This window comes from Microdochium trichocladiopsis, assembly GCF_020744255.1.
Source record: "Microdochium trichocladiopsis strain MPI-CAGE-CH-0230 chromosome Unknown B0I36scaffold_16, whole genome shotgun sequence".
Classification (NCBI taxonomy): Eukaryota; Fungi; Ascomycota; class Sordariomycetes; order Xylariales; family Microdochiaceae; genus Microdochium; species Microdochium trichocladiopsis.
In genome coordinates, this window is record NW_025763559.1 from 265976 (window position 1) to 285540 (window position 19565).

The 19565-nt window shown below is 55.9% G+C and overlaps 10 protein-coding genes across 10 annotated transcripts; 2 read left to right on the top strand and 8 right to left on the bottom strand.

Moving 5' to 3' along the window:
• Positions 1-1580: 1580 nt before the first annotated feature.
• B0I36DRAFT_370127 (uncharacterized protein) lies at positions 1581-2447 on the bottom strand (the record flags this gene model as incomplete). The annotated part of the gene is made up of 1 exon (XM_046159872.1): positions 1581-2447. One exon carries the CDS (start codon positions 2445-2447, stop codon positions 1581-1583), a length of 867 nt encoding a protein of 288 aa, XP_046004320.1.
• Positions 2448-3115: 668 nt separating this feature from the next.
• Positions 3116-3877, bottom strand: B0I36DRAFT_257295 (uncharacterized protein; the record flags this gene model as incomplete). Its single annotated transcript, XM_046151007.1, has 1 exon — positions 3116-3877. A coding segment is annotated over one exon (762 nt), but the record flags the coding sequence as incomplete, so codon positions are not given.
• A 57-nt stretch (positions 3878-3934) lies between these two features.
• On the top strand, positions 3935-4985 carry B0I36DRAFT_341208 (uncharacterized protein). Its single transcript, XM_046155999.1, has one exon. The coding sequence runs from the start codon at positions 4070-4072 to the stop codon at positions 4841-4843; it is 774 nt and encodes a 257-aa protein (XP_046004322.1). The 5' UTR covers positions 3935-4069; the 3' UTR covers positions 4844-4985.
• B0I36DRAFT_225623 (uncharacterized protein) lies at positions 4922-5836 on the bottom strand (the record flags this gene model as incomplete). The annotated part of the gene is made up of 2 exons (XM_046149069.1): positions 4922-5333; positions 5499-5836. Coding segments are annotated over 2 exons (750 nt in total), but the record flags the coding sequence as incomplete, so codon positions are not given.
• A 120-nt stretch (positions 5837-5956) lies between these two features.
• On the bottom strand, positions 5957-6939 carry B0I36DRAFT_300195 (uncharacterized protein; the record flags this gene model as incomplete). The annotated part of the gene is made up of 1 exon (XM_046152011.1): positions 5957-6939. A coding segment is annotated over exon 1 (690 nt), but the record flags the coding sequence as incomplete, so codon positions are not given.
• Position 6940: 1 nt separating this feature from the next.
• Positions 6941-8084, bottom strand: B0I36DRAFT_341212 (short-chain dehydrogenase/reductase). Its single transcript, XM_046156000.1, has one exon. The coding sequence runs from the start codon at positions 7963-7965 to the stop codon at positions 7135-7137; it is 831 nt and encodes a 276-aa protein (XP_046004325.1). The 5' UTR covers positions 7966-8084; the 3' UTR covers positions 6941-7134.
• Positions 8085-11900: 3816 nt separating this feature from the next.
• Positions 11901-13904, bottom strand: B0I36DRAFT_370130 (uncharacterized protein; the record flags this gene model as incomplete). Its single annotated transcript, XM_046159873.1, has 7 exons — positions 11901-11959; positions 12035-12385; positions 12618-13260; positions 13384-13456; positions 13511-13632; positions 13688-13735; positions 13785-13904. The coding sequence occupies 7 exons, from the start codon at positions 13902-13904 to the stop codon at positions 11901-11903; spliced, it is 1416 nt and encodes a 471-aa protein (XP_046004326.1).
• Positions 13905-15248: 1344 nt separating this feature from the next.
• B0I36DRAFT_208792 (uncharacterized protein) lies at positions 15249-15491 on the top strand (the record flags this gene model as incomplete). Its single annotated transcript, XM_046148876.1, has 1 exon — positions 15249-15491. A coding segment is annotated over one exon (243 nt), but the record flags the coding sequence as incomplete, so codon positions are not given.
• A 141-nt stretch (positions 15492-15632) lies between these two features.
• Positions 15633-16457, bottom strand: B0I36DRAFT_341222 (uncharacterized protein). The gene has a single exon (XM_046156001.1). The coding sequence runs from the start codon at positions 16244-16246 to the stop codon at positions 16037-16039; it is 210 nt and encodes a 69-aa protein (XP_046004328.1). The 5' UTR covers positions 16247-16457; the 3' UTR covers positions 15633-16036.
• On the bottom strand, positions 16388-18982 carry B0I36DRAFT_56480 (uncharacterized protein). The gene is made up of 2 exons (XM_046163029.1): positions 18793-18982; positions 16388-18742 (listed from the first exon to the last, which is right to left on the bottom strand). Exons 1-2 carry the CDS (start codon positions 18932-18934, stop codon positions 16554-16556), a joined length of 2331 nt encoding a protein of 776 aa, XP_046004329.1. The 5' UTR covers positions 18935-18982; the 3' UTR covers positions 16388-16553.
• Positions 18983-19565: the final 583 nt, after the last annotated feature.

Below are 19565 nucleotides of genomic sequence, written 5' to 3' on the forward strand. Positions count from 1 at the left end.
CCGATCCTGTGCGTTAGCTTTATGTGTAGCTGCATGAGGCAATCCGAATTGGGCATTCAGCCCTTTTTTGGCTCAAGCTCAACTTTTGTCGCCGGTGAGGTCGCTGACAGACTTCTTTGCCGGGTCGGATACCACTGGAGCTGGTGTGTCGCCCGCAACAGCAATGTACGTTGCCGGTCACCACCTCAGAGTTCCGGCGATCCTTTGCTCGACCCCGATGATGTTCACGACCCGGGCCATGACTGCCTTGATGGGCATGTAGCTGACGCCGTCAGGGACGAGAGTCAGCTCCGAGTGGTTGGAGGTCGTTGATTCTGGCGCATTACCCCAGTCAATTAGTGGTGGCTTATGCTCCGTACGCTTAGTTTAAAATAATCGAGCTTGATGGCATCTGTGTCTCGGCATCACCTGAGAGTAGGGATTTTCTCCTTTGCAATATGGCCTTATTCATTGTGCAGCACTACATAGCTTGGCTTTCATGTGCTCTGGAGAAGACGAAATGTGTCTAGTCCAGTGGTACTTCTATCACCTGGATTATGGCGTCGTACCGATTCTTGCGGTTTGCTTATAGCCGAAAACCTCAGCCATTCTGCAGGAGATCTACAGGAGGAACCTCTTAGGAAGCCAGTTTGAGACGAGACAGTGGCAACAATCATTTGAGCGTCAACTTGCGGCCCAGATGATGCGGACTCCGCAGCGACAAGCGGCGAGTTCGTGTTCTAGAGTAACCATATAGACACTAGATTCTAGAAGATTCAACCTGCTGTCATCAATTTCCTTGTCAGCGCATGGCGCTCATTGATCGCTTGCAGTATGCAGCTGCACCGAGATGCGGGCTTCAGGGCTTGGCGAGTTGTCATCAATTAATTAGCTACAGGCAAGTTCACCAGAAGCAGCATCCTGTCGTTTCAATCACGACCAGGCGATGCGCCAAGAAATTAAGACTTGTAATGCCGTGTCGTTATGCCTACCTACCTGTAGGTACTTATGTAATCACTTGACCATGTTTGTACGGTTGCTGATCGTGCTGGGCGTGTCCCAGTCCCCGATATGTTATTTTTGGACGCCCTTTCAGTCCCGTTCTAGAAGGTGGTGGGCCCGCTGTTTCATGGGACGGGCTCTGGTTTACAGGCAACTCAAAGCCATAATTCAGAGACGGTTTAGGGTTTCCAGCATTCGGATTACCAATAGCGATTGTCTAAGCAGAGCGCTACAGCCTTTATAAAGTGTTAAGCTGTGCTTCCACACGCATGCATCAACGTCAATCCTTCGAGATCACACCAAGCTCTGTCCTTATCAACACATCTGATTCGCTAATGACAATGCCGGAGCGTCAGTATTCTCCAAACGAGGAGACCACCACCCGTAAATGGTTTGAGTCAGGTCAGAGCTTATTTGACAGGGTGAGCTTGCATGAAGTCTTACTTAAGTTCACGACAGACTGACCTCCGAAATGGGCATAGTGGCTAGTATCGCGTCAGAGAGCAGAGCCCGTACCTGGTGCGGTTGATGTCTGTGAAGCTTGCGGCGACAGTATTAACCCCCCCGAACAAGGACGCATTATTCTCGCCTGCAAGTGCTCATACCAGCACCGAGACGGGCTCTTCTCTGGCCAGCGAAACATGTGGGGTCGGGGCGAGCTTGCCCACACCCAGTGATTTTGCTCCGTCATCGGGCATCGACGCGTTAGGCACCTGCTTGAAGGTGTGGCCTATGACGATTGCATCAATGACCTCCTCCACAAGGGCCGACAGGTCAACGACAGCGGTCAGGCTGAGGCTGTCGAGTGAGTCAGAAGATATGCCGCTGATGACCTGCTCCTTGTCTGCAGGTTTGCGCCGTCGTGTGCGACCGAGACGGTTGATCTTGCTGTAGTCGAGGACGTGGTTGAGCGTGTCGAGCAGAGTCTTGCCACACGTCGATATAGACGAGACAAGACCAGCCTGGAACGAGTCTGCCGAGGTGTCGGCCAGAAACTCTGCGGCCCCCAGGATGCCGTGCAAGGGACTGCGCAGCTCGTGGCTTATGCTGGCGATAAAGGTCGTCTTGGCTGCTTCATTCTTCTGAGCACTGATACGGGCGACCTGGCTCATGATGCTGTTGGCAAATGCTCGCAGGTACGACAGGTCGTCGTCAAGATTCATGAGTCGGCCTGCGACGGCCGTCCAGAGGAAGCAGCCGCCAGAGAAGCTATTGTCCGTGTGGTCGAAGAGGGGCACAAACACGACCGTCTTGTCGCCAGGGATACGCTGGAGAAGCTCGGTGTGATCCGTCTTGGGCTTCTTGCGATGGTGATGGTGGTGGTGGTGGTGATTATGGTGATTGTCGTTGCTGTCGTTCTTGGTCGCCCTTTGCTGCGTCGTGGAGCTCGTATGAGACGGGCCGCTCTCGCGCGGCGTGTCCCTCTCGCTAGCGCTGTCGTCTTCTGAGGTGATGCTGGCACCCATGCCTGGAAGGAGAAGGTTCTGCCCTTTGGGAAGAGGGAGTAGTACTTCTCAAGCGTGCCTAGTGTGAGAGCCCCCTTGCCCTGCTCAAACATTGCGCGGGTCTGCTAGTCTATGATGGAATACGCGAGGACACGCGACAGCTTGTCCCCACGGAACGTCGACGGGCTGGCCATGCTGTCCATGACATCGCTAGGCAGGTCTGACGCATCTGGGGACGATACGACTGGCTCGTCGTCTTCGGACGACAGAGCGCCGTTGACCGGACGTGCGGCGGCCCAGCTCGTCTGGCGGGAGCTGCTGGCGGACGCGCCGAGGAGCACAGCACCGTCGGCGAGCGTCGACTGGCACAGGATGTCGGCGGCCTGCTGGAGCATGGTCGACATGGAGTCGGACTTGGACCGCTTGTTGCTGCTCGAAGACTTGCCCTTGGACTGCCGCCGCTCCGGAGCCCCTGGCGAGTAGGGCAGCAGCGCACCGGCCTGAGCGTCGAGGATGTCGTGTGTGTCGTGTTTCTTCTCCAGCAGCGGTGCGGTGGCGGGAGCAGGGTTGCCAAAGTACGAGGTTTGGCGCGAGAGCGGGTGTCTCGGGGAGTTGAGGGCGACCTGGGGCGTCCGGGGCCGGTGGTCAATGGAGGCGGTCGAGGTGGCGCGCGAGGGTGGCGAGCCGCCCGGGCCGGCCGAGCTCTCGATGAAGGCTGCGAGCCCGCGGACGATGCGCTCGCCCTTGAAGCGGTCGACGCGGTCGCGCGCCCACTCGAGGTGCTCCATGATGGTGCGGGCCATGCCCTGCATGAACTGGACGTCCTCGAGGCTGAGGCCGTCGCGGACGTGGCCGTCGGACACGGCATAGGCGCCAATCTTGTGGCCGGCACGCGAAATGATGGGCACTCCGGCGTAGAAGCGGATGTAGGGGCTGTCGCGGACGTAGGGGCGGTCCTGGAAGCGGGGGTCGACGCTGCAGTCGGGGACGACAAATGCCTGCGTCGTGTGGTGCTGCTGGCGGCCGTCGGGCGCCGTCGAGGTCGTCGTGTAGGTGCTGGCGAGGCAGTGCTCGCAGACGGCGTCGTGGCGGGCGAGGGTCGTGGTGCCGAGCCAGAGAACGGTGGGCGGGCGGACGGCGCCGTCGGGAGCCGAGTGGCTGTCCTCGCGGTTGGCCTCGGCGAGGATGGTCTGGGTCGAGCTGTCGATGAGGGAGACCATGGCGCGCTCGACGCCGAGGCGCAGGACGGCGAGCTGGGCAAAGGCCGCGAGGGCGCGGTCGGGGGGCGGCTGGGGCGTGTAGCCGGTGCGCTGGAGGTTGGCGAGCCCGATGTTGTCGACGGTGAGCGCGACGTTGATGGCCGAGCCCTGGGCCGTCTGCCAGCTCTCGAGGCACAGCCGCACCTCGCGCGAGCGGGCGGCGTCGCGGTCGCGGGGGGGCGCAGCCGCCATGACTGTTGTGTCGGGTCGGATCGTGTCGTGTCGTGTCGTGTTGTGTCGTGTCGTGTCGTGTCGTGTCGTGTCGTGTCGTGTCGTGTCGTGTCGTGTCGTGTCGTGCCGTGCCGTGCCGTGCCGTTATGAGTGAAGGCGGTGAGGCCGCGCAGTCAAAGAGGAGGGGGCACCCGAGCAGTGCTGGCAGCGTTCATGGTGAGCTGGAGTCCATTGCTGACGAGGAAGGCGCGGCCGGGCGATCGTTGGCCGCGGCGGGGGGGAAGAGACGGGACGAGACGAGACGAGACGAGACGAGACGAGGGAGGGGCAACGATCGCAGAGTTCCTGCAGCGTATCTATCACAACGATTGGCAAGACGGGAGTGGAAGAATCATGCTCCGGCTGGTCGAGCCTGCCGGGCGGAGGGACATTTGTGCAAGGGCCTGCGCGGCGTGGACGGGCCTGGGCCCTGGGCCGCGGGCGGCTGGGGAGCGGACGTGTTTCCGCCTTGCCACTCACATGGGACGGATGCGCCGGGGCACGACTGGGAGAGCCACATGCGCTGGACTGGCCACGCGAGAATGGGAGTCGCCGGTCAGGACTGTCGTGCGCACAGGGGTGGTGTCGAGAGGAGGCTGTCTGGTGCACGCAAGTCGCTCGGTGCTGTCGTCGACATCCAAGGATGGCTGCCCCTCGATCGCGGGCGGGACGAGGCGGCGCGCGAGGGGCAGCGCAGACAGCAGAACAGGGCGTGCATGCGTGCATACGTGGGTGTGGGCGCACATGGCCAGCACATGGCACAGCCAGACTAGCCAGGCCAGCCTATCGGGGACTTGCCGCCGCACCATGCCAAGCGCAGGATGCGGCCCCGCCGCGCTGACTAACATTCCGAGACGTGTCGGTCACCATGACGTGGGCCGGTCGTGGCGCACGAGCCGGATCATTTTCCCCTGCGGGCACCAGGGCACCAGGGGCCCCAGACAGTGATTGGCCGGCGGGCAAGAGTGCGCGAAAGTGAGCGCTTCCCGGCCGGCAATGATGGTCAGGTAGTGCATATTCTAGGAAGAGATAGATCAAGGCTGAAAGAGATGGTGTGTAAAGCCTTGCTGTTCGAAAGCCTCTACCGTCTGGATTAATACCAAGGATCCCACTGAAGTAGACGAGATAGGTTGAGCTGGGATGGCCGTCGGCGAAGTCTTCGGTATAGAAGGTAATACAAAGCTTGAATAGTAGTTCGAGAAGCTGGCTCAGCGCTGGGCTAGGGACGATCGCCTGATTCTTTATATTTGCGTATTGGACCTTTTCCTCTGTTTCGCTCTGGCTGTCGCTCAAGCCTGAGTCGCTAAAGTGTTCGTCGAGAAAGCTACTCTTATAATCATCATCATCCTCGTCGTCGTCGTCCTCGTCGTCCTCGTCCTCGTCATCCTCGTCATCCTCGCCGTCCTCATTCTCCTTATTCCATAAAGAGTACGAATTACTGTCCTCTTGAAAGGCGGTAAACGAGCGTTTCCTCGACTGAGGTTTAGCTGAGGAGAGCTTCGCGACGGACTGTTTCCGTCCTCTATTACTAGAAGTTGGAACAGGCCGTTCTTCCTTGGCCTTCGGTTGTAGCTGAGAGACGGGCTTTCCCGCTAGGATCCACCGTAGGAGCTGTTCCTCGCTCCAGGCCTCGTGGGACCAGATATCTCGAAGTAGCTGCTGCTGATCCGAATCAAATCGAATAGGGAGAAGCTCCCGACGTTGGAAGGTTGGCAGGCGGTAGATGCGGAAGATAAAGGCGACAAAACGCTGGAAAGTCCGGAGATACTTCTGTCGGCTCGCCTTCGCTGAGACTAGAGTAAACGGCTTTGGATAGATCTTATCCGGCTGGAGGCTTCGGAACCAGCAAAGGACCGTACGAGATGTTTCGCGTGCTGTCTGCTCGCAGCGAGAGAGTATCCAGTCGAACATAGCAATGAGCCCAGAGATCTTAATCTCGTCTGCTCGAATACTAATATAGGGCGCGTTTGTAGGGTTGAGTGCTTTTCCAAGGTACAGGAGTCGAGTGGGTGGGTTGGAGGGCAGAGCTGTGAGGGCGATAAGTACTGTATAGTTTGCGTTCTCGAAGATCTCCGGCCAGCCCGTCCGATCTAGCCATGGCTTGCTCTGTGAGATAGCAGTCCGTCTGTCGTTTGGATCTTTCCGTGCCGAATCGTAGTCCGAGAAAGTAGGTCGTTTGGGTGTCTCGAGAGGGTTCTGTTCCGCTAGGCGGCCAGGCACTGGACGAACCGTACCTCCCTTCCTATCTGTAACACTCCAATATCGTCGATTCGGCCCGGCCCCCCAGGACTGCAGGTAGACATCGTCGTAGAGTAGGCCGATCCGTGGTCGGGTCGCCGTTTGCCCGTCGAGGTGGTTATGAGAGAGGTGCCTTGTAAGCTCGTGGAAGCTCATGGTGAAGAAGACGCACTTGCGGCAGCTGAAGCCATCGTAGGTCTGGACTTCCGGATGGGGTTTGGAACCACAGGGCGGCAGAGCTGCGTCTGAGGGATTTTGGAATACCGAAGAGTAGTGATCGCGTATATGTTCTGGAAGTCCTAAGCGATCCGCTAAAGGGACACTATGCTTGTTCCATAAGTGTGCAGTAACCTGGGCTCCGTCTGGTGAAATAGCGTGTCGGCATTCGGGTCTACAGCAGATGAGGACATTGTATGTTAGGTCGGCGTAAAGCTGTAGGTATGTCAAGACCGGATCGGGATTATTCTCGCGGTCCGGCGTCGTCGCGGAGTCGGTTCGTAACTGGTTACTCATCGTTCTACTGTAGGCTGTCCTACTGCTGTCGGGTTTGTGGATTCATCGGTGGATCACATTTAGTGGAAAATATGGGGGTAGAAAGGGAATCTGGGGTAATGAGGTTGAGTAAATCCGCGGGAAAAGGGGCTGGAATGAGACAGACCTGCTACGTGCACAGACCTTTCGTAGGACATGACATGTCCAGGAAGGCAATGAGCGAGACTTCACGGCATGCAGGGATTCTGTTGGAGATGTGGGGCGCGTGGATCCCTTGGATTTCACCTAAAACCGCCCTGGAATAAGACAGTAGGCTGTGTTAAAATCGGGTACAGCACCCGTTGAAAAACGACTCCTCATCTACTATATTTGCCCTAACGTAGTCCACAAGCGAGTGGTGCACACAAGCGAGTCCGCCGTCAATACAGACCAGCTCTATCTCCCATTTTAAGTTGGCGAATTTCCCTTCAGAAATGCACAATCCCCCAATGTATGAGTCCTACGAACAATCACCGTATGATAGTCGATAGGCCGCTTCGTGTCCTTTGCCCGTTGTCCATCATACCTACCCAGCCGAGCCAGCTCAGCCCCCAGGCCACAGACGCGAAAGCGCCTCTCCAGAGCAACGGTCTAGGATGAGGCTTCAATAAGTCGTTTGCTACCAGCTTGGCATATTCTGTTGGGCTCATGGGGGTGTAATCGCTGGACGTCTCGTTCAATTCAATAGAATTTGCTAAGGAGCTGTAGTAGCTTCCTGCCGGGACGAATGCGGCCTGTCGCTTGAGCGGTGTGTCCACTCCCCCAGATATGATTGTGGTGACGCGCACTCCTAGTGGCGCGAATTCTAGCCGCATCGTATGCCCCATCGCCGTAAGGGCGGCTTTGCTGGCTGAGTAGATGCCTTGCCAGGGTGGGCACAGCCCGGCAGATATGCTGCTCACATTTGCCACGAGCCCAGTGCCAGCCGCGTTGATGAGCAAAGGGAGGAACGCCTGCGTCACGGCCAGCACCCCGAAGATGTTGGCCTCAAAGACTTGACGCGCATCCTCCAGGTTCGTGTCGGCGAGAGGCATGAGGCTGTACACGGCCGCATTGTTGATGAGGATATGGAGGATTCCTCCCGTTAATTTTGAAATAGTCGCCGCGGCCGTGTCTCGAGATATCTGATCGGTGACGTCCAGCGGCAGGGTTTCGATTCCCAGGGCCTCCAGCGAAGCTAATCCCAAGACATTGCGAGCCGTGGCGAAGACCCGATGGCCGCGAGAATGAAATTCTTTCGCCAAGGCCGCGCCAGCGCCACCTTCACTGCAACCAGTAATGAGCACGATCATTGTAGTCATTGGCGCGAGGTGGAAGGAGATTGCGGGTAAACCGTCAGCAACACAGCCAATGGGTTAGGTGAGCTGCAATATAAAAGATCAGCCGAAGATTCTGGTGCAAGTTCCAGTGTAGAAGATATTCTTTCATTTCTTTTTATATACAGGCTTATTAAAAGGTAATCTACGTGGAGTTTGAATATTATTGCCGGTAGTTGCCCAGCCAAGAGTCGGGTACACGTATCGGGGGTTACTCGGGCCCGAGTGGGTCAAGCCTCGGGGCTTGGTGCACTTATCGGGCGTTACAAAGCCCGCATAGGGGCACAAGTGGCGCAGTCATGGACCCCAAGTTTCCATACAGGTGGCGTCACGAGTCGTCTTTGTAGTTTCCCGCTCCCTGTCTTGCTTCGTCGATGCGAGCTCAGGATGCCCCAGCCACAGCTCAAGGCGGGTTAGTCTTCCTTCAGGTCTATCTGCCAAGAACTCAGTTCCGAGAGCAGAAAGGAAATTTGGGGAGGTCGGCTTTGACGGCAGACTCTGTTGTGAGTCGTGCAATTCCTTATCGTATATATTTACACCAAAACGTTAAATCTTAACAACTTCTTCATCTTAAGTTCTATAAACTTGAAAATACGTTAGATACCAAACGATAAGGATAAAATACTTATTACGCTTCTTCAATTTTACTCCATTATGTATCTTCGTAGTATAGTAAGAAAAGCAGGCACATATATGTGACGACCCGACCAACAGGTCGCAAGATCGGGCCAGGGACAAGGGCAGGCACCATATGGAATCTGAAGGTGGCACTCGAGGCGCCAAGGCGCTAATCACCAGGGTGACAGGGGTCTAAAACCCCAACACCTGAAATCGACGATGGCACTCTCGACGACGTCACCGTCGCTGACGTCGTTCTAACCACTTGGTTTTTGGCTCATTCTTAGAGCTAATCATTCTGAACGCGCCGAACGTCTCCTTTTGCTATTATCGTCACTTTTAACCGAGAAATCGCAATGCCCGGTAAAGAGCATGTTACACCACGGCGGGCAAGGCCCCTTGGCACCATATGGTGGCTGCAGAAGCGCGGCCTCCTTATGACTGACGGCCACCGCACCCATAATGACGACGGTCAGAGGCTGTTTACGAAGGCCGAAGTATTCGCGGACTTCGATGTTCCAAAGAGAACTGGCTATAGGTGGCTTCGTGCTATCCCTGAACCTCTTCGAGAAACAGCCGAGCCCGAGGAAACTTCGCAAACAGAGTCACCGTCACCGTCGCCAAAAAGGCGGTGTTCCGACCTTAGCCACTACATGCGCCGGACGGCGCACAACCCTCTCGTCGATAATCGACGCGGCAGGCGCGTCGAATTCAGCGTCGAGGACGGTAAACATATCCATCATTGGCTTCTGGACCTTCCTGAAGCTGATAAATGGCAGGGCTACCGCCTACCGTGGCCAGTTGCGGCAGCAGAGTCGGGCCTCGAGGTCACCTGTTGCGAGAGGGTAATCAGGAACCAGATGCGGAGGAGCTTCAGGTACCATACATGCGTCTCAACACTGAAGGAAGGGCTCCCCGAGAGCGCCAAGAAGGCACGAATTCAATGGGTTCGACGGCGCCTTCGAGAGGGCAGGTACAACGACAAGGAATGGCTCAAAACAGGGTTCTCAATGGATGAAGTTCACTTCGGATTTCAGCCGGCACTTACCACCAAGGTCCACCGCCGTCCGGAGGACCGAAACGAACATTGGGTTGTACAGCCGGATGACCCTCGTCAGAAGTCGAAGAAGCTCAGAAACGCTAGAAACACCATAAAAAACGACGAATATGACATCCAGGGTGCTAAGGAGCTAGAGGACGAGAACGAACAGACCCTCATGCATGCAGTCTGCGCAGTCGGCTGGAACTTCAGGTCGAAGTTGTACTGGTACACGATCCCTTCAAACAAAAATGGGAAAATGACGGCGGACATTCTGATTCCAATTCTACGCCAATTATACAGCGAAATAGAGAACCACGTTGGACACAAAGATTTCCGCCTTCAAGTTGACAGCGATTCCTCGCACCACTCGAAGAAGGTCATGAAATGGGTCGCGGACAATGACCGTCAACTCGTTATTGGTCCCGGGCTATCTCCTGATCTCAATTGGATCGAGACGAACGCCAGGAGAGTCAAATATCACGTTAAAAACACTGCACATTTGACTACAGGAGATCTAGAGAAGATTATCCACGAGGGGTGACGCAAAGTGGCCCAGAAGAAGCTAAACGACGATGTTTTGAGTCAAAAAACGAGGCTCGAACAGGTCCTCCTTGCAGGTGGAGAACGCATTCAGTATTGACGTGATTGGACAAGAGAAAATATATTTCCACTTTTATATGCAATTTGTATGGCTGGCTGAAATAAATGTTAGTCCAAGTCCATCTCGGGGGGGGGGGGGTCTCTCGAGTGCCACCTTCAGATTCCAAATGCTGGCAGGTCATGCACGCGGGACAACACACCCCAGGTTACATAAGCATCTCGTTATGGCAGCAGGACCCACACCATGGATATGCGGATCGCAACATATCCAATGATCCCAGGATATGCGGATCGCAACATATCCAATGATCCAAGGAACACACGGTGAAGGACAAAGGATATATAGAGGTGGAGGATCTCCTAGACAGACAGTCATTACCTTTGTACTTCAGCGATCAATCTAAGTATCAGTTTCACCACCCACTTGAACTAGTCACTCAATTGACGAGACTGGTATCTCTTCCAAGAGACACGACAACCCCAAGAGAGAACGACAGCAGAGTTGAAAGTGTTATTGCACAGGCTTTACCTATCTTGCAGAACAGCAACCCCAGCGCCCTGCCAGACGGTTGACCCCGGAGGCAGGATCGTGACAGCGAGCTATTCGATCGGCTTACTGCCGTCTACTGGGAGCTCTATCAACTACGGGTTAACTAGCTCGCCGGTGCTAGCTACCGTCTCCGTAATCGCGGTAGCTAGCTCTCAAATCCGCTATAACTCGTCTCCCTAGATCTAGTGCGCCTACCGGAAGTGCGGAGCGACGTTAACGCCGGGCCGGATAGCTACCTTACAGTACAAGCATATAAGAACGCGCGCCGGCGCGTGTAACTAGATGTCACGATCCTGCCTCCGGGGTCAACCGTCTGGCAGGGCGCTGGGGTTGCTGTTCTGCAAGATAGGTAAAGCCTGTGCAATAACACTTTCAACTCTGCTGTCGTTCTCTCTTGGGGTTGTCGTGTCTCTTGGAAGAGATACCAGTCTCGTCAATTGAGTGACTAGTTCAAGTGGGTGGTGAAACTGATACTTAGATTGATCGCTGAAGTACAAAGGTAATGACTGTCTAGGAGATCCTCCACCTCTATATATCCTTTGTCCTTCATCGTGGTTTCCTGGATACGTTTGGATATGTTGCGATCCAACATATCCTCGTGGGTATGTCTGGATATGTCTGGATATGTCTGGATATGTCTGGATATGTCTGGATATGTCTGGATATGTCTGGATATGTCTGGATATGTTGCGATCCAACATATCCAGTCCTGCTGACATAATGACATGATTACGTAAGGACCTTGGGGTGTGTCTGCCCCGCGTGCATGATCCGCCCTTGTCCTTGGCCTGATCCTGCGACCTGTTGGTCGGGTCGTCACACTAGATAGCTAAGACGGCGCTATCGGATGCTACTATTATGCTTCGCTATAACGTTGTACCATTATTTCTTACGCTTGCGAGTCTACCGTTAGTATTTTATATCTGTCTATCTCTAGCTATACTTCTAGGGGGTCTGTCCGCGCGTCTCTCCTCTCCTGTCGCGTCGCGTACTCTCTTTTCATTTCTCTTATTATTCCCGCCCCTTTTAACCTTTCTCGACCCTAGCTAGCGACATCCGCCCTAGCCGCAGCCGCAGCTGCGCGCACGGGCCCCCTAGAGTTGGGGTTACTTAGGGTTGGCCCGGGGGTTTGTAGTTAACCCCTAGCCGTTTTGGTGCGCGGAACTTGACTGCGTTAGGGGTAAGAGAACTTGACTGCGCCGGCCCCTGCCCACCCCTGCATGGTCCGTGCCCCCACCGGGAACTTGACTGCGCCAGCCAAGTTCCGCCGGCAATGATGGTCAGGCTTTTTAATGCTTCGGAGCATGCCTCTCGTAGAGAGTCGCTTTGCCGGTTGGCAGACTGTATCGTAGCTTTGAGCTCGCTCTTGTCGTCTTCAAGTGCGTGGTTATCAACTTCAAGCTCGCGGATCCGGTCTTCGAGAGCCTGGATCTTCTTGTTCTTTTCCTGATGGGTCTTCTTCCCACGAGTTCGGGCCTGATCACGTTGCTGTTCATAGCGTGCCCTTAGGCCTTCGGCTGTCCTCTGGGCATTTCGGTCGACTTCACCCGAAGTCGCAGTACGCAGAAACTGGATGCGTTGGAGATGCTCGTCGACTGTCATGGTCTTAACAGGTTCAAATCTCGAGATCTGAGGATCCGATGTAGACCTAGTAAGGCGATGCGGCTCCATTGTGACGTATCATCGGACCATTAGATCATCGGCAAGACGAGTGGAAAGACGCGGGCGAGGACGAAGGCGACGTAAGTTGTACGGTTTGTGGGAGGCTGGATGAACAGCGTCGATTTGTTGATCGGAGGGAACATGACGTCTCCTTTTGATTCGCACCCAATAATTTGGGTGAAAACCAGCCCTCGGCCACGATGTATTCCCGGAGGAGGGGGATGACGACGGGCCCGCCGCCGAAGATGATGGTGCCGGCGAGGTAGAGGTTGGCGAAGAGGTTGTAGAGGATGGGCTGGTTGGCGATGACGCCGCGGAGGACCATGACGACGATGAAGGACAGGAAGAAGACGCCGATGATGCTGGCGCCGACCTTCCAGGAGAAGTCCAGCCTGTACTCCTGGGGAATGACACGGGCATCCGATTCTCTTTCGGACGCCTCGGCGGCCGGGTTGGCCTCGCCCAGGATCTGCAGTTCATGGGCTTCTAGCGTAGAGGGTCCTGCCGAGGTCTCTCCTTCCGTGGAAGGCCGCTTCGGGGCCGTCTCCTGGCCAGCTGGAGGAGGAGGCGCAGCCACGATCTCCTGGTGCAGCCCCGGCTCGGGGTCCGGGGTCCGGTTCCGGAAGACGGCGCGCCTCACGCGGCGCAGCGGACGGTGGATCCAGCGGTAGTCGTGGACGATGGCGGCGCAGCCGGCCGCGGCCATGAGGACGGGGAAGTACCACAGGGCGTTGTACAGCATGCCGGCCGAGGCGGCCAGGAAGACGAGGATGCGGGTGAGGGGGTCTGTGATGGCCTTTTGCGACAGCTCGACGGCGGCGAGGGCGATGACGCCAACGGTGGCCAGAAAATAAATAAAAATTTATATAACTTAATTTTTATAAAAAAATAAATTAATTGCGGCGTTGAGGCCGGACAGCAGGGCGTAGACGGCGCGGGGGAGGGTGTCGCCGATGCTGGCGACGTCGACGGCGAGGCCGAACATGCCGAGGGCGCCGGGGAGGCTGGCAGCACGATTAGGAAGAGCTCACATGATGCGTAGGAATAGAGAGGCGCACCTCCAGATGAAGAAGGACGACAGGGCACCGAAGATGCCGCCGTGGATGAGGTTGATGCAGTACAGCATCTTGGTGCTGGCGGGCCCGGACCGCGCCTGGCAGATGCTGAACAGCTCTTGGTACTGGCTTGTGTTAGAGGCGGTGAACAACGAGGAGATGACGGGGGTGATGCTGTACCATCTGCTCATCGATCCATTTCAGCTTGCGCACGAACTTGTCGTGGAACTGCGGCTGTTAGCCAGGCCGTCGTCTCTCGGGCGTCATCACGGCCTACAATCTTGAAGTGCACCGGCGGCCCGCCAAAGGCCGTGAAGCCGAGATGCCAATTGACCTTGAGGACGTCGGCGGCCTTGCGCCCGAGTTTCTCAAAGGTCTGGTCCCAGTCTCGATTCATTTTCTCGACAGAGAGTTCTACCAATGGAGTGGTTGTGAAGGTGCGACCTTCTCAGCGTCGTCGCAGCTCAGTTCAGACATTCTCTTCATCTTCAGCGTGGTCACGAGGAATGACGTGCGATTCAATCTTAGCGCCTCGTCTTGGCGCCTCCGGCCAGCACCCACAAGACCCTTGACTGAGAAAGCACTGCCACAGGCATTGATATTTGATTGTGAAGGATAGCAGATTGTGCAGATTGCACTATTTATTCTGGGAGCGCCGTATTGGAAGTCGGTTGCTAGCATGGCTGCTTACGCCTGAATTCCCCATGTATCTCTGCCGCTATCGCCAGCAGACTTCATCCCAGATAAGCCTCTCCCCGCAAAGTGCGGGGAGTGGATGACCTCGAGCGCCTGGAAATGCATCTCTAGATACAGGGGCGAGGCATTCAACATTCGACACGTTGTAGTCCCAAGCCACGAAAGGAAAGAAAAGGGACACGTGAAGCACCCATACATGGATGTTGGAGAAATGGGTGAAAAGGAACACCGACAGCCCGTCTGCAATCCATCTCAGTTCATCTTGCCTGGATTATTACTGCTCAAACAGGCAACAAATCGTCCCGCCGATCCTCGAGGTGGCCAACCCAACCCAGCACGCAGCGATACGGCAGGCGAGGAGGCTGAAAGAGGAAAGAAAACGGGCAACGTCCCGGCCCGGCCTGGTAGTGTGTATAATTCACAGTTCTGATTGCCGCTAATACGGCTCGGAGAGCGCCCTAAAGCAATCAAGCGTACATCGAAGCCTTCCGGGTGCCATCCGGATGCCGTCCCGCGCGACTTACCCCAAGTTAGCAACTGAATGCGAGACCTTCGGACTCCTAGCAAGCCGATAGGCCTTCCACAACGCACCTCCTGCAGATCGTTGATGGCGGGGTCGAAACGGGAGAATCCGGGGTATTCTGAAGTCGTGATCTTGTGCTTCCCAGTCGGCCCTCCAGAGTACCGTAGGACCATCGAGTATCGAACAAGATATGGGTAAGCAGACATGAGTCGAGAATGGAATGGCACGCTGATACGGCGTCACCGGGTCTATATAAAGCCCCCATCGCCAACATGAGGAGCGCATTGCTCCCAGTCATCCATCTCGCTGTGGTGTTTCTTGCGATCTGAGGGATCATCCGCTTCCAATATGCCCTCAAAATCCCGTGCACTCGCCGCCCTCTGTGGCGGGCTGTCCTTGGCCCGGGCCGCCGCGGTCCCTGCCGGAGAAGCCCAGGCTTGCCAGAAGACCAAGGTCGCCATCCTCGGCGCTGGTGTATCTGGCATCACCGCGGCACAGGCCCTCTCAAACGCCTCGGTCAGTGACTTCCTCATCATCGAACACAACGACTTCATCGGCGGCCGCGTCCACCACACCACCTTCGGGAGCCGCCCCGACGGCACTCCCTACACCGTCGAGCTCGGGGCCAACTGGATCGAGGGGGTCGGTACCTCGGAAGGACCAAGAAATCCCATCCTCGTGTCGGCCGAAAAGTTTGGCCTGCAGAGCACCTTCTCCGACTACGACGCCATCCTCACCTACGACCACAGCGGCCCGCGTGACTACCTGTACCTCCTCAACCAGTTCCAGGACAACTTCACCATCGCCCAGCAGGACGCTGTACCCAGCGGTTGCTCTAATTGGACGAGCATCGTCAATATCGCTTCCAACGTTCTCTCGACTTTTCTTCTTCTTGCATTGCCCAGCCCAGTGTCCCATTCTCGACTCGAATAGTATTTCAAGCTCGTTCACTGATGATCTCACGATGCATTACAGGCCGAGTTAGAATTGAAGGATAATGATTCAATCAACACGTACAGTATCACAAGGCTTCAACAGACGCCTCAGAGGGTTTGCTCAAGAAAGCCATACTCGTAGTACACCCCCCGTGACCCTGCCACTTCCTTCACCCGTCTAAAACGCCGTGTCCAAGTCCCCCTCTCACGCTATCAATCCCGTGCAGTGCATCCATCCTCAGCCAGTTTTGGCTCCGTTAGCTCCTCCCCCGCCGATTCGAGCGGCTTCCCTGGCGACGCTGGCGGGGTTTTCAAATTAGAGCTCGATGGCGGTCGTTTCACGAATGTTGCTGGAGTCCATTGAGTGGTCAAGGGTTAGATGATTTCTAGGTCATGCCTTGTCCTCGGCCAGCGAGGCTCGTCGTGGGATGTGTACTCGTAGTGCCGCCCCTTCCAACACACCTGCACGTAGACGCGGGCGCCATACTTCTTGCTTATCTTGTTAAATCGCTCGGCGCCTCCCTTGCATGACTTGTCGAAGTTCTCCTTGGTTCGGTCACGTTTCTTGGGGGATAGATTAGCCATGGTGATGAGCAGTGGTTGGGGGAAATGGCCGCCGAAGGAAATGTTGGTGGATGCCACGCATTTAAAGGCGGCTGTTGACCCAAAACCGGGCCCTGGCAGGTTCGGTCAGCTGTAAAATTAGCCCCGGCAATTCTGGCTGGCCCTGAACGCCATTTTGGAGCCCGCTGGACCGGCTCAACTGCTCCGGGTCGACCCCAGAAATGTGCATCATACTCAAGAGACGACGCGGAGAGCGCGTCGAGGTACTCCTGTTCTTGAACGGAGGCGGCAATGCTCTAGCAATGACTTCGATGGGGTCGGGTATTTGTCAATTATCTGGGACATAAAGGTCCTTTCGGGCCTCACGGAGAATCTCCTGCATGGAGGAATACAACCCGCTGACTTCTTTCTTCCATCTTCCCCCTCCGGGGAACACCGCTCTTCGTAACCGACCGACAGTAGGGATCAAGGCCTTGAAGTAGTCGGTGAAAAATTCCATCGTGATCTTCCCAAAGATATCATCGTCAGACACTACTCCCAACTTCATCCCTGCGAGTTCCTCCGTATCTACATAGTTCCACTTCTCAAATCGCGGCACCACTCTACTTTCTTCAGGTCCGGTGTGGTGAATGCATATCCAAAACAGGACCCAGAAGAAGGACTCGAGATCATGCATGAACGAATGCTGCTCGCCCAGAAGGGCACCGATCGCCATGAAGGCTCTTGTACCGGTTTTCCCATGTGCTCCTGAGGCCTCCTCGCGTTGCTCCGCGACGGCAAGGTCAAGGTCAATTAAAAAACCCTTCTCTCCACGAATCATCAGGTTGTTTACAGAGATGTCTCTATGGAGGAGGCCGGCTTTTTGTCGTAATGATTTGTGACCTTCAATGCAGTCGCTCAGAATTGAGAGCAGCACCGAAGGGGACTTGGCTTTGTAGATCGGCGTCCCACAATCCTGAACAATGACGCGACGATGCACCCGGTTCGGCAGTGCAGGACCGCTAGCCTTGGTTGGTGACGCAGAGCAAGATCGCTTGCTCGGTGGTAGAGGGGCCTCTGTCTGACTGGAGGAGCGTTTCTTGCCAGCAGCAACACTGCTCCGACCTTTCCGGGGAACATCGACCGCACTCGAGCTCCCTGGTTGACCCAACCGATCTGCTCGATAATTGCTCGCTTCTCGGATGTTGAGGTTCCCTCGAATATTGCTCGAAACGTCGTCGACTTCGCCGCGGACATGGATAGTCTCGTGATGGTAGTAACGCGCCACGTTGACCACACCTTCTTCGGTCGCCGTCTTGAGGAGCTCGCCTTCTTCCTCCCGTTCAGTGTATTGCCACGAGTCTTTGACCACAAAAGAAGTCTGGGGCTCGTCCTCTCGGTGAACACTCCAGCAGGTCGTGGCGCGGCCAGCAATGCAGGGTGCCCTCTTCATCCGTTTATCAATGACAAGTCGCTCTGCCTGGCCGTTTCGGGCGATCGAAATAAAGCGTCGACTGCCCTCCGTAGTGATTGTAGGGTCGAAACCAAGGGCTTCACGGTCCATCCAGAGGAAGCCAAGAACCGTGAAGACGAAGCGCAGCCCGTCTTCGTTGATGTCGAAGTTGTCGGATGCAATTCCTCCAAGGCGGTCAAACTCCCATATTCTCATAAACGATCCGCATAAGGTGAAGCCCAGGACAAATCGACGTGTGTCTTGAGCCGCCAGAACTTCCCTGGCATACCTCCCTAGGTCGAGCCATGCTTTAGACTTTGTATCCGCCAACGGGTTGCTCTTCAACTCTCCCGGGACGAGAATGTGCGACCAATGTAACCGGGAGTCTTTCAACGCGCCTGGGTCGTCCACAAAGGCTATGTCCAACTTGCGCTCCGCTGTAGAATCGAGAATTGGTTGGTTGGGTTGCGCCAGAGGCCGCCGTCCATGCGTTGGAACCGACAATGTTGCCTCGGCGAACATTGCAAGCTTCTGGCTTATGCCCGAGAACCACTCCAGGACAGAATCTTGGTTTGCGTCCTTTGGCCAGCCAGCCCATCCTCTACAGAAGAGGGGGCCGTTGCCTTCCGTGCACCTGGTGAAGACGACCTGGGACGCAGCGTCCAGCCCGGGTACCCGTCCAAAGAAGACTTCCGGGAGTCGACGAAGCCCAACATAGAGAGGACCGAGCTCCTGCTTGAGCACCCTATCCACATCGCGTCTGTATTCGGACGAGTTCGCAAAGCCGCTCGTGTTGTGCAGCCACGGCGTTTGTTGAAGGGAGGATGCGATCGGTCGCGGAGGCGGTGTAGATTCGGCAACGGCCTGGGACACTTCTTCCCAAATCTTGGAGTCATCAGGTTTGTCGGCAAGGGCGGCTTTCAGAAGAGGCGTAAGGCGGTTGAGGTCGAAGTCGTCAGACCCGATTGCAACACTGAGTCTTGGCAATTCGGTGAACAGAGACCTTCCGCTGCTGGAACGGAGACGACGGGCGGCTGGAAGAACATGGATTGCGGAGAGGAGAAGAAGAAGGCATGTTCGGACTTCTACTTGACGGTTAGAGCACAGCGAAGTCATCCCCGGTCGTGGTCCTCACCTTCCTGGTCCAACTCATCCAAAGCATCCAGAGCGTGCGAAATGATGGTGCCGCCGTAAACCGAACAAAACGATTCCCGAAAGGCATCAAGGCCTTTTCCAATGGGATGGTCCTCGATGATCTTGGCCCGTTGGTCTGCCATGCCTGGCAAGATGGTGTGGTTGCAAAGGGAAAGGTTAACTTGTGGAAGTCGCTCCGCGTCGCACCACCAAACGCTCTGTCAGCAGGACAAATGACATGTGACCTGCGCACAGACCATCGCAAGCACGGTTTACATAAACACCATCCAGGACCGAGACCCAACAAGGGGAAAAGTGGAGAAAGGGCGATATGACTAATCACGACTTGAGAACGTGCATAGCTGAAACAGCCGACACGGGACGGAAAATATATCCCCCTCCTCTTGCCTTTGCGCGGAAGAGCCCCTCCAGTTTTCTGTCAAAGCATCCAGTGAGCAGACGTTCCCCCAACACCCCTGAGAAGGGAGGGCTGGTGAAACAGTTTTCAGCAATCTTTGACGGTTGTAAGTTGAGACGCCAGGTCCCAGACTCCTCACTCCCGCCGTGCTCGGGATGGAGGCTGCTGGGCTCGCGGTCGGCGTATTGGGCAACACTGGGCTGTTCACGGCGTGCATCCAGAACTTTGACATTGTCGTCAAGGCGAGGAACTTTGGGAGCGACTTTGAGTTGCTATGCACGCAGGTATGTTCGACCACGCCACTCAGTTCTCTGAGGCCTCATCATCATCTAACGCTCCTAGTCTGCCAGCTCTCC

Coding starts and splice junctions, on each gene's coding strand:
- B0I36DRAFT_341212 (XM_046156000.1), bottom strand. CDS start 7,965: ATGACTACAATGATCGTGCTCATTACTGGTTGCAGTGAAGGTGGCGCT.
- B0I36DRAFT_56480 (XM_046163029.1), bottom strand. CDS start 18,934: ATGGCAGACCAACGGGCCAAGATCATCGAGGACCATCCCATTGGAAAA. Junction 18,743..18,792: donor GGATGAGTTGGACCAGGAAG/GTGAGGACCACG, acceptor ACCGTCAAGTAG/AAGTCCGAACATGCCTTCTT.
- B0I36DRAFT_341222 (XM_046156001.1), bottom strand. CDS start 16,246: ATGGCTAATCTATCCCCCAAGAAACGTGACCGAACCAAGGAGAACTTC.
- B0I36DRAFT_341208 (XM_046155999.1), top strand. CDS start 4,070: ATGGTGAGCTGGAGTCCATTGCTGACGAGGAAGGCGCGGCCGGGCGAT.